General features: G+C 35.8%; 1 protein-coding gene across 1 annotated transcript in view; it reads right to left on the bottom strand.

Moving 5' to 3' along the window:
• Positions 1-13549, bottom strand: part of LOC118433375 — a 45550-nt gene that overhangs the window by 19554 nt on the left and 12447 nt on the right. The window contains exons 2-4 of the mRNA XM_035845275.1: positions 8754-9574; positions 3967-4095; positions 606-967 (exon numbers count right to left, since the gene is read on the bottom strand). Coding sequence (XP_035701168.1) covers positions 606-967; positions 3967-4095; positions 8754-9057 — 795 coding nt within the window. The 5' untranslated portion in view covers positions 9058-9574. The remainder of the gene's footprint in view (positions 1-605; positions 968-3966; positions 4096-8753; positions 9575-13549) is intronic.

Raw genomic sequence — 13549 nt, 5'->3', positions numbered from 1 at the left:
CGTTTGGAAGGAATGTGCATCTGGATTTGTCATGTATGTATTTGTGGAACGGCAATAAAATGAAGTAAAGAGGAAAAATATACCAACTTGATTTCCATTCGATTCAATTCACTCAATTTTCCCGAGAAAATGGAAACAATTGAGATCAACTTGTGGAATGAAATGGTGAAATTGGAAGAAACCGTCTTTGATTTGATTCTACTTCTTCGGATTCAATGTAGATTTAGGGAAGAAAACAAGAAACGCATTTTATTCAGATTTGTGGTCCCACTTCACTCGATATTAAATTTGAGTAAATCCACCAGAAGTAAAGTGGATGGAGATACTTATCTTTTGCAATTTTTTTGAGCAGCTATAAAGTAGAATTCGATATTTGCAATTCTTAAAATAATTCCACACTTTGTACGTTCAAAAATAAATCTAGATTTGCATTATCTGCATAATCTGTAAATCATACTTAGCTAATTATAACTCCAAATGTCACCCCGTAATTTTTTGCAAAATTGTATCTCCCTATCAATTTTGTGTCCAACGTCAAAACTTTTCATCATTTCGCACAACTTTGTCCAAATATTTGTCTAAAAATGAATGATTTAATAAATTACCTGGATAAAATCTCCGAAATTGTCTCCCGCTGCGGCGAAGGTTAGCTGGCACACGAACTGTGGTGGTAATCCGGGTCTTTTAACTGGCGGTAGAGGCGACGCCGTCATTTGCGGTGTGGACGTCGTCGAAGATGTCGTGATCCCCCCACTCGCAAAAAGGCCCCCTTTGCTCGTCAAGTTTCTCAGTCTGGACATGCCCCCACCTTTCGCCTTTCCAGAGCCCCCAAACGACGACGTCGCTGGCTGGTCACCAGCGAGTAGTTGTTGCTCGTGACTCAGCCCCAGGGCCGCCGCGATGGTGGCGGATGACAGCGAAATGGAATACGTCCACCCCCACTCCCCGTAGTACGTCCGGTTACACGCTAAAATACATAAACATTTCAGCCAGATTAATTTGGGTGCAAACAATTCTTATCTGAACTTTTTTGAAAAACCTGTCCGGTAACAATTTTTTATCTGGCGGTTGACTTATAAATAGAAATCCCAAAATTATTCCGAGTAATCAAATACAATCTTTGCAAACTGTATAAAATTATACGAAGTTCTTAGACTTGAATAGATTGTAAGGTGAGTTTCACAGTGGTAACACACAAAAGACATATCCGGAAAACATATTAAGCAACCAACAAACGGACCATAAAAAATTACAAAACGTTCCTGTTTCCACAAATCTCACGCATGTACATACACATTTTTACCCCACGAGAACTTCTTCTGGGGAGGAAATGTATGAATGTAAAGGGTATGAAGTGTCATGCCATGTCAAAAAGTAGTTTCGCCAGCCAGAAAATTTTACTACTTTTTCCTCCTCTTCCACATGAAAATTATGCTCTCCGTCGTGGTAGGAGAAATTGATTTCTTTTGTCTTTTTTATCACTATTATGTTCCCATTTACTTGATTCTCCTTTTCTTCTTTGCTCCCACTCCTACATTGCGGGGGGTAAATATGCTCCCGGCTTAATAAAAAAATGCATCAAAGACTAGAATTCATAACTCAATAAGTCCTCGCTCGCTTCCTCTCAGCTCAACAATGTTTTCCTTCTCTCTTCCGAGCCGGAGTGGTCTCTCTCTTCCGCTGAACAAAGTAAAAGTAGAATAAAAGGGAGAGTGAAAAGTATATTTACAAGGGAAAAAATATTTCAAGTGCAACATTACTACGCAGATGTATGTACGTAAGTATGTATGTAAGGATGAAATTTGTACGTCTGCACGGTTGCCTCGTAGTTATTACTTCCTATCAATTTACCAAAAGAGAAAGAATGAGGAACCTTTGAGTCTTTAAAGTGAGCAAATATTTAGTTTTTTAACGAATGGCATCCAAATTACTCAAAAAATGAAAATTGTCAAACTATTAGAGGTGTAAACGTACATATTTTTAGGATCACGAATACTTTACATGATTGACTCGGATATTTGTAATCCGAGTTTCTAAATCCGTAAACTTGTCACCACAATCAGTCTCTTCATAATTTCGAAGTCTATCTAATAATTTTTAAATCCTTACACAGTTTACAAACATCGGCGTGAGGTTAGAGAAGCCGTATCTCTTTTCCGTTATATACCTCGCGGAAATGAAGCGCTGACGGAAATGAACTGGCCAACTTTTGTATTTTGGCGGAGGAGAATCTGGTATTTGAAGAGGAGGATGATGCTGCCAAAAGCAGAGTGAACTGGGAGTCGCAATGACGACAATAATTTCTTTCATAGTTTCTCTGACTAGCTCAGCATTTTCGGTTTCACTTGCTTTCACTACAGTTAACATTTTATTTCACGGTTATTGCCTCATTCAACTCGGCTCGCTTTTATTATTAAAGATTAACTCGTCTTCCTCTCTCGGCTGAATTTACTCCTTCAGAGCACCCTTAGAAATTCGGTAAAATATAACTATTTTCTCTCCGTGGGTTAGCAACTGGTCATTTAGTGACATGTATTTTTACCAGTTTGGAAACATAACGTGTTGGTAAAAACTACTGCGGCTTGGAAATTGAAATAATGTCTCATTATTTGGTAAAGCACTAAATACGTATCATTGCGGATTTCTACAATATATAACCAATCTGGTAGAACATTACATAAATCATGGTGTAACACTTACGTAAGCTATTGGTAATAAATGTCAGGAAAATTGATAGCATCCATATTCACTGGATAATATCCATGCATTTCTTATAATATGCAGCACAAAATCATAGAAATGCCAAAGTGCAGAAAACATGGACAAACTGTTAGGTAAAATTTACGTTTTTTGACGATATGCTACCTAATTATCGTATTGTGACGAAGCTGTTATTATAAAATGATATATGTACCATCTCATTACTAAATGAGGGGTATCTAATGGATAAGAGATTATATACCCGGGCATTTTAAAGGATGCCTTATTTAGAGTGTGTTATAGTTTTTAGCTCGTTTCCTTGTGCCGAGTAAAAGTCAGGATTGGGAGGAAGAGAAAGCAGACTTTCACCAGTTCAAATCCCTCATAAATTCAAGACCAGAATTAAACCGGAATCGATCAAGTGTGTGGCCTGCATCTCAATTTATATTTAGAGGCTCAAAAACTGAATTAGAAAAGAGGAGAGAATTCCGATCGATTTTATTTACCAAAGTTTAATTCATCTCGAATTCACCCACTCACTCACTCACTCACTCCATTTCTGGCTATTCTCGGAGCGAAGAAAGTTCTTTAGAAGAAGAAAAACATGAGAAATCTTCTGGGAGAAAAAAAGTTTTCTGGGTAAAAAAATGGGGTTCATGACGCTCACCAATATTCCAATGGTGTCCTCGAAATCGTTAAAATATCAATTAATGCAATTTTCTTATCTTGCTTTTTTACAACATCGTCATCATTATCATAAAATGCATTTTATGGGACTAGAATATACGGCATTTGAATTTTTTCCCAGCGAAATGTGGTCTTTTACCCTGAGAAAATCTATTTTTCTTAAGCCTTGCACTTTCTGGATTAAGTAGTTTTTTTACAGAAAATTGTCCAAAAATCTAATCGCAAAGTTTTTTCCTCGTTTTGGGAAAGTTTGCTACCACTTTTAATTTCCATGATTGATTATGTACCGTTTAAAACGTTGAGATTCTGGCCTTGTGAATCAAAATTAATTGTTTTGGCGAAAAAAGTGTTTTAATAAATATAAACCAGATACGATTGTTTCCTTAAGGAAATAATAAATTGGAGCAAATTTCCCATTTTAATTTGTATGCACAATTATTTTTATCATTCGGTAACACGGTAGAGATGTGTCTTTCCTACATTTTGTTAATACATGGCTCGATTTCAAATGGCCAAATTTACTAAAAAATCGTAGAATCAAAAAGAGAAAGTTAGCATTATGTAATTTCTTCTTCTTACGTGTGCAAAATCTGGGTTCATCACTCCCGTCTCCGCAGTGGTCGACTCCGTCGCAAAATTTATCGGACGAAATGCACTTCCCGATGCGACATCCAAACTCGGAAATCTTACACACGCTGCTCCGCCCACCTGCAAACAGAGCAAGAAAATAATGCGAATGAGCAAACCAGCGAGTATTACAAAAAATGGGAAGAAAGCAAATTATAAAGTTTCCTCGTCACTCAAGAAAACTATGTCGTCGAGTAGGTCTCAACACGGGCAGGAATCGGGAGAAAGTGGAAACGGAGAGAAAGAGAGAGAGTAGATTAGAAGTGTGTACGACGGATGTAAATTTTGGAAGGGTTCAACAATACGGATTTAAAAAAAACACCCAATATGAAAAACAATATGAAACTTCTAATTTTTCTGTACATAGCAAAGCAATTTACACAAAAAATGCAGACTTAATAAAACTTAATTTAAGATAATATGCAAAAAATGAGAAAAAATATGTTCAATATGGAATTCACTTCAAAACAACAAAAATACGGTACAAAATACGCAGAAAAATCCCTAAAAAAACACGAATAATACACTTAATATTACAATATACAAAATCAGACACATCACAAAACAATGCGAAAAATACGAAATGCTCAAGAAAGCAGAATACGAAACCCCGGGCAGTGGAGCACCTTGGAAGGCACACCTGCTCAAGCTGCCAGCACCTATATCCAGCAAACAACAACTTTCTCCCAGATTGAAAGTACCTCACTGCTGGAGAGTTATTTATTTTATGGCAACTTTCTCTCCGTCCTTTCTCCTCTCCGTTGTGGAAAAAATCCCTCTTCTTCCAAGCTCCACACTTTCCCTTTCTTTTTTACAAAAAGCGAAGGAAATTTAGTGTACTGGAGAATATTATGGTTTAAGTTTACTTCTGCTGGACTGGAATTAATTCTAGATTTCTTTATTTCTTTTCTTCCCTGATTTTCTCAAGTACTCGAACTCTTATAAATGTGGTAACAATTTGCACCAAGTAAATAATTCGGTACCAAGTTTTATTACCGATATTATGTCCTAGTTTTAATTTGACACGGATTCATGGCAAGTAATAACTTCGCAGATAAGACGACTGTTTACGCTAGTTCTAATAATTTTACTCGAATTTGTTACCCAAAAACTGTAGCCAAGAGCAAGAATTGACAGCGTTATAATATTGTTATCGAATTATTTAGAGTGAACTACACCACACTGCTTGAAAGATTTTACTTTTTACTTTCCAAACTTTTAGCAGGATTTGATACGACTGATTTTTTGCTTTTGACAAAGTACAAAACGAATTAGACAGAAAGCAAGAGAAAGTTGACACTCGGAAGTTTTACTGAAGCACAAGAAAATAAAACTACGTATGATCAGATTTAGGAACACATATTGTATAAAATTTGTAGCAGATTAAACTTGAAGCACAGATTGATAATTTACCACGGTGCCAAATATTTTGTAGTTTTATTACATAAAAATGTGAATTTAGGGCTGCAGTGGATTCTGAAAAACGATATGAATTTAGCGATGGGCCCACACCACATCAAAAAATCATTTGCTAATTTTATCAAGCAATACGACGTTAGTGACACTCGATAACACATGTGGAAGAAACCATTACAATCTTGACACTTTAGTTGTCCATGTCAATAATTGCCAGTTATAATTGATGATTATAATTATATTTGCAGTATGTCTTCGATATACAGATAACGTTACCCACGAGTTATTTTTTTTATTGCAACTATTAGCAAATATCTTGTGAAATAATGATGCGAAATACGTCACTGCGAAAATTTGCAAACAAAAATCAGCCTCCTGGATTTGCGAGCTACTTACATATTCAAAGGTTTTGTGTTGTGAATACGCCCAATATTTCTCTGAAAAATCAATGCTGCATTTTATTCTACTTAAGTAATATGCTAGGAAATATGGATATTTCGAAATGACCAATAAATTTCTTAGTTTATATTTTTAAATGAAAGCGTCTAAATATTTTTCATTCATTTTTGCCCTAGTTTTGACTTGAAGTTATAAATTTTCAAAAACCGTGAAATTTTTATTGTGTAATTCTAACTTGTCCATTTTCTATTTTTTCCATTTTCCTCCCACTCTAAAAATAGGTATATTTATGATGTTCCAGTAAATAAATTATTTTTGACTCTTATTCACTCGGAGGGCCCTGCATGACCAAAACGATCTCAATTTTCCCAATCTCCATCACGTCAAGGTTAGCATTCCCCTACCAGAAACCAATCTCATCCTTCATGCACAGCTGCCAAGATTTTTCGCTACATCAATCCGTAACAAAGGAAGGGGACAAAATCGTCTCAAATTTCTCAAACCATTTCATCCTTTCCAGAATAAGTGGAAGCCAAAGTGCTGCGAAGATTCATACAGCAAGAAATTTCGTAGGGTTTAAAAAAGTGGGATTTCACAGACTGGGAATAATTTCCTGTAAGAAAGTTGAAAATTTCCATTTTACCCTCAAACGGAAAATATTGAGCGAAATGACAAAAACGCGTCGCAACTCATTTCGCAAATAATTTGCGAAATAATCTTACTAAACCGAAATATGTCAAGTGATGGTAATTTTTAGTATAAGAATCAAACACTTTGTAAAAAAAAATTTTGCGAAATCACTAAAATTAGGTAACGCTTGTTAAGTTACCAATTTGCGAAAATTTCCAAATATATTTCCCATTTTCCACAAAATACTCGCAAAATTCTTCCATTTCCCAGATGGATTGGAAATTTTAAACCCTGTCAGAATAAGGGAGGCCAAAAAGTGGGAGCTACTGCGGACGAGGACTATCCGACGCGATCCACTAACCGTTTAACATACGCCCCACTGAGCAGGAGTTGCAGAGATCATAAATGAGACACGTGTCCTCTTCGGCCCCATTTTTCCCCACTGAGAGATCCGCGAGTGCTTTCTCCACTCCGCCATCAATTTTTATTTTACTACTCGCACAAAATTCCTACCAAAAGAACGAGCCAAGGACAAATTTCCTTATATTTCGTGCCTGAATATATAGGACGATTCTACAATTTAAACAAATCAAATTGCTATTCAATCACTGTCTAAGGCAATATAAACTTTATATAAAAATAATAATCGGTGTTAAACTTAGGGGAAAAAGTGAGACTCAATTATTTCGCAATATTCCTGTAAACAGTTCCTGCAAGAAAATACAGAAATTTATCACAAAACTCAACAAAATATGCAACGAAATGGCACTAAATTCCGGTACAAAATTGTATCAAAGTCCTTACACAAGCTATACAAAAAGTAAAAAAACTTGATCATAATAACGACAGATGCTGACGTAACTATTACGCAGCCAAAAAATAATCATAATTTCGACAAAAGTCAAATTAGTAAAAAAAAATATTGTCAAAAAGTAACTTTAATTGAAATGTATTAATAGTTAATCCGATTTGGTGACAAATTTGCAACCATATTTTATACCGGAAACGACATTCAAATCACCCCCACAAAATTTATGTACAGCCCCGAAAACACTGGGGTACATATTTTGCCACCCACAAGCTTTGTATGGCTGGAATCACACTTTGTATTCAATACAGCCACTCAGGATGAGAGGTAGAGTAAAATGAAGCCAGTCAATAAAGGGCTTCGTATAGTATGTACATACGCGGAGGAGAAGTAAATTACACTGCAGGAGGACATCGACTTGGAGACAAAATTGGCATCATAATGCGATCCACCATTACACCCAAACTGTTATTATGTTTCGCGAACGGGGGGAATAATTACCACTTAATTTCCATCCTCTTCTTCTTCTTCTTCGGAGAGTGGGTGATAAATGGCTCGTCCAAAAATTACGGGCTTGATTTTCAAAAATAAAGCTCTCTGCTGAAATTATGTATTTTTAAGGCTGGAATTATGCTTTACAAGATGGGGGAAAAATATAAGACTACCTATAAAATGTGTAATTAAGTTCCTAAGTCCCTACAGAATAGTCCTAGTCTCTTCAGTTATTATGCTTTACAAAATTGGAAAAAATATATAAGGCTACACACGATGTGTAATTAAGTTCCTAAGTCCCTTCAGTTTTTTTTCAAGCCCTGAAGCCTTCCGCAACTCAATTTTTTCCATTTTTGCCTTGTGTGCTAAATCATTTTTTCTTTCTCCATTTGAAATTTCATTCTTCGTGTTTCCGCCGGAAGCTGTCGTATTTTAGTTCCTGCTTCTTTAAGGCATTTTCAGCCTGGAAATTACACCGAACGAATTGTAGGGCCATGCTAACTTGATTACTTGATGACCAATGATGTCTCCACGTTATACTATGTGGTACTGCCACCTTATTAAAAACTATTTTACCGACCTATTTCAATCAGATAATATTTGTATTTCATAAAATTGCTCCTTTTATAGCATGCGTTTTTCGTATCATAATTTTACACCACGATTCGAGCACTGTTTGATATGCCAGAATTTTGATAATTGTACAATACAAACCTTTCCTGCTAAATATCTCCGAGAATTACGTCATACTCTACAGAGTATTCCAACCTTTAGGGAAAATGTGAAGTTTGTAACAAATAAATTTGATAAACTTCATTTGTTTCCCACACTTTCGAAAGATTACGAAAGGAGTCTCCAAACTTTCTTAAGCAGATCCCGCTCATTATGTTTTCACGCTTTAGGAAAATAATACTTGCAAAAGCTAAGCCACAAAATAAGCCAACAAACGCATATAAGTAAATACACAAATACGTAAAAGAAAAATTAGACTTACTTCTCTTCCCCGATTTCGGAATTTTCGACACTAAATCCTTAAACGGATCTTCTTCTTCCACCGTTCTCGTCGCATTTAGCCAGGATCTCGCCAACCCATCGGCTGGGCTCACCGTGGTCGTGGTCGTTTCTTCACCCCCATCATCACCATCACCATCCTGGCCACGATTAACATTTCCAGTGGCGAGAACTTTTCCACTTTCACTACTTTCACTCCGTGCGAGGAGGAGGAGGAGGCCGACCAAGGTGATGCTTATCAAGCAGCCTCTTCTCCCACCACGACCACCACGGCCCGCTTTCCCCATCAGGATTACTGCTCGGGAGCAATACTCTCGTCGCACTCACTTCCTTAATGAAGAGACTCTTCAGCTTAACTCACTTACTTTCACTCCCTCCACACTAATTTCGCTACTATTTGCACTACAAATTCACTCAACTTCTTGTTCACGAGTTTCTTCTCCCAACATTTTCCTTGCATTTTAAAGGAATCAAAATGTTTATTTTTCTCTTCAAATAGAAAGAAAATCCGCGTGAGGAGGAGGGTATTATAGCATTTTCTATGGGGCTCCCTCCCGAGGAGGGGAAGTCCAGCAGGCGAAACTTTGTGGGAGAAAGTGGACACAGTTTTTCATCCTCATTTATTCAGTGAACTTACTTTCTCCTTCTCTTTCTTGATCATTTCGCCGGGGGAGAAAGTTTACTTTATCGGGTGGAATCACGTACGTAGCAGAGACGCACAATTTCTTGGTGGCACGTATCTATCTCCTTCTTCTTCTGCTCCGTCTTGTTGGAGTGAGTGGAGGGGTGATCAGTCAGCCACGTCTAAATCAAAATGAGAGGAGTTCCAATAAATTCGACAGACAAGATTGACTCGTTTTATGGACTGAGGAGCTATGCCAAAACCCAATAACGAGTTGGAAGAGGAATCATGCGAGAAGTGTTGGGTTTATTTTTGCATACTAAATTGACTGGGGAACGTTTAGCGTGCAGAATTTAAAGGGATATTTTTTTTCGCAATAAAATTATTGAGATATGTCGAGGATTACATCTTTTTCTATTTATTTTTTTGCCAGCGTTTAACTTTTCCATGCTCGGCGTTAAACTTCAGCGAAAAATAAATACAAATACAAATTCTGGAAAATTATAGGAATTAGTAAAAAAAATAGTTCCAATTGGATGAACCTTAAAAATGTTTAAGATACTCAATGTTCAGAGCGGCGTTAACATTAGAGGTTTGTAAATATATAATTGTGTTCATAATTTCATCTGGTGTAAATATTTCGAAATTTTATGATTTCAAATTCAACCTCAATTTTTTAAAACGTTTTTTATAATGAAGTCAAAACTTATTTGTAGTATGGATTCAGTGCTCATTCATTTGTTACCACGTTATTTAGAGTGCTTGGAACTGTTGGAGGATGCATTGCACCGTTGGTGGACGGGATGAGCTCGAGCACGTGTCGAAGATAAGAGAGAGGAACGATCTCCCATTTCCGACATCCGTTTCCGCCACTTTCTTCTCCTGAGAAACTTTACGAGTGCTTAATTTCAATTCAGAAGACTAACTTTATCTCTTATTTTTAGTAATTGTTCAATCCTAGGCTTTCTGCGAGCATAAATTGTAATCTTTAGGTTATTACTAACCCAGTAATTTGATTAACTGACTCAAATCACTCACAATTGTCAGATGTGTAAGCTTATACTTCAAGTTAGAGAAAAAATCAGGTTGGAAATCTGTTATAAAATTACAGATATACACCTTCTGCGTATTTAAATTGCAAAAACAGGTGTGCATTTATCACGGCAGTAAGAATATTTTTGCACACTGGAGAGTTATTAGATAGCCCATTTAGATAATAATTTCTTGTGGTTAATCAGACCAAAGCGCTCCGACATTCAGATCATTGATGCAAATCACGCAATGGTTTTTAACTTACGAGTAAAATGATACCAGCGTTTCGACGCACCAAAATAGACAAATCAGGTCGTAAAAGTTTCTTTCTACCATAAGTTTACAAAGATTACGACATTACAATACAGGGTTTTTACGTTAACTTCGTAACTGTAGTAAACGTCATAAATTTACGTCATTCACAAAAATTCGATCCTTAAGACATTTCGTAAAAATACGCAAAATTGATACGTGCAAATGGAGATTAAAAAAAACTTTAGCACAGTATTATTTACGAAAGTTACCACAGTATTATTTACGAAAGTCGTGAAAATCCCATTGTTCATCATTTTTCGTCCTATAATGCGTAACTTACTTCCGTTTGCATGGTTTATAAAAAATATTGGAATGTAACTCATACAAATTTCCCGCATTCCTTCCCTTTCTTTCGCCAGAGTTAAGAGAGAAAGCCGCCCATGCACGAGTAAGTTTACATTCCGTATAAGATTTTATTCACACAATCTTCAATCCCTCCTTTCATTTCAACCTATTCATCCACAACATTAATTCATCCACCCGTTCACACCACGATTTTCACCATTTTTCTATTTACCTAGATAGCTTCACCGCTGAACTAAAACCAAATCCGAAAACTTTCTCTTTCACTCAAAGTGTGAAATATTTTCAAATCTGTGCAGTGAATGGAATGAAATAAAAGTAATGGAAACTGGAACGGGTAGAACTTTTTGGGAAAAATTATTTTACGAAAAAGGGGCTCGAACTATTTTTTAGTTATGAAAAAATTTAATTTGCAAAAGATCAAAATATTCAGAACCATGTCCAGTCCAGCTTTAAGACCGATTTTAATTTAGCAGATTTTCAGATTAAAAATTAATTAATTTACCTGTAGATAAAAAATGTATGCATGAGTTTAGAGTTTCCAAAAAAGCAAAATTTACTATTTCGCGTCAAGTTATAGGACCAGACTGGTTTTAGAAATTGTAAAACCCCATCCTGCCAAACTTTTTGTGTGTCAAAATTGCAAAACTTACTCTCCTGGAAGGAAAGTTATAACGTAGCTAGAAAAGTACAAGCTAGTGCATTAGCTCCCTCACCTCTTTAACATAATTATGCCCCATTTAACGAGTTTTTAACGACACTTTCTCCCAAAAAAGTGAACAAAGTAAGTAGGTGGATCGATGCCGATATTACATTACCGTTTCTTTCATAATGTCCCTTCTCTGAAGAAATCTGTTGTTCTTATTTTGTATAAATTTTTCATCATACTTCCATTTTCACTTTTACATCCGCTCCCTTCTTCTTGCCTCTCACTTAATAAAACATGGCAAGAAAATGGAACAAAGCATGTTCGACTTTTGTAATTTCTGAGTGAAAGTTGTTCTTTGTTTTTCTCATTTTATTTTTATTTTCCCTTGTTTTTCTTTCGAAAAGGCAGCTGTGTCATGGAGGAAATAAGATTTTCAAGTCTAAATATTTTCACTCGAGTACTTTTGCCTGCACTTGTTTATTACATTTGGTTTCCCAACCTGCGTGCTGTGCGCTCGTGCCTGGGATAATTTTCTCATAACTTTCAACAGCCCCACTTTCTCCTCCACTAACAGTTGTTCAACCCACTTTAAACTTTAAACTTTCAATGAGGGAAAGTTTGTCAATTTTGGAGTCACATTTTGAAGGAGTTATTTCTTCTATTGGAAAAAACTTATTTTCGAAGTTATTTTCACGAAATGAAATTTTGGACAGAAAATAAAATAGAGTGCAAATGATTTGATAAGAAATGTTATTGCAAAGGTTACGTCTTAAAATTCAAAAAGTGAATTTTTCTGAAATTCAAGTAATATTGTAATAACTAACAACTTGTCAAAGTCCATTGAATGTAAAGCATAATATTTTTTGAAATTTCAGTAGCTCTAACTCAACATTTAAATTTCCTAAAAAATGTTAAATATAGAAACATTTTTGGATAAAGCTTATTGCGTAAGCTTAAGGGCCCGGGGGAAGATTTACTTGATTTTATGTTAGCAACAATAATTGCCAGGGCCCCAAGATTATTACCGCTCTGTTAGGTTACGACCACAATTAATTGACACCGTTTCTATGGGACACTCACGTTCAAAAGCTTTGGTTTTGTCACTGCTTTTGAAAAAGTTTCCCTCAAGTCCCTCGAGTTTTTGAAAAAAGTTGTTTCTTTTGTTCCATGGATACTCAAAATGCAATTCCTGCCATTAATTTGGCAATTCTAAGCCAATTTGTCCTCACTTTACGACCAAATATCTCCACTGCACAAGAGGGCAGATCGTCAAAAAAAACTCAAGTAAAATTTAAAGATATGATTAACGCATTAAACATAATTTAAAAAATCTGCCCTCTTGTGCATTGCTGAATTTTATCGTCAAAGTTGACGTGATTTCTAAGCAACTTCCCCCAGGCCCTTAAATTGTTACGTAAGAATAAAACCAAAAGCTTGTTATTTCTTTTATAACTGGTCTAACTTGAAACAAAAGATTGCAAATTTTTACTCTTAAAAATAATAATACATATATAACAAAGTGCACGTTCTCTAGGAATCTAAAAACTAAAATTTTGAAAATATTGTGTCCACGTGTAGAAAGGAATTTGAGTTTCTTACTTTTAAAGCTTATTAAGAGCTTATTACAATTATTTGTTGGACACACTTAAAAGCGCGGATTGGGTTGGGTCGTGTCGTAAAAAGTCAAATTACATTGTTTTTTGGCAATGCAGTTAAAAAAATTGTAGGATTTCAATCGATTATTTCCAACTGCAAGAACGGATTTTAATACAATTTTAAAAAGGTCTAGTTTTTTAGTGCATGGAGAGAAGCGAAAACTCAGCAAGCCTTTTTCTTCAATGTTTTGGCTGGGTCGGGG

Source organism: Folsomia candida, unplaced genomic scaffold (genome assembly GCF_002217175.1).
Source record: "Folsomia candida strain VU population unplaced genomic scaffold, ASM221717v1 Fcan01_Sc049, whole genome shotgun sequence".
Classification (NCBI taxonomy): Eukaryota; Metazoa; Arthropoda; class Collembola; order Entomobryomorpha; family Isotomidae; genus Folsomia; species Folsomia candida.
This window is presented reverse-complemented; position numbering and strand designations above follow the sequence as displayed.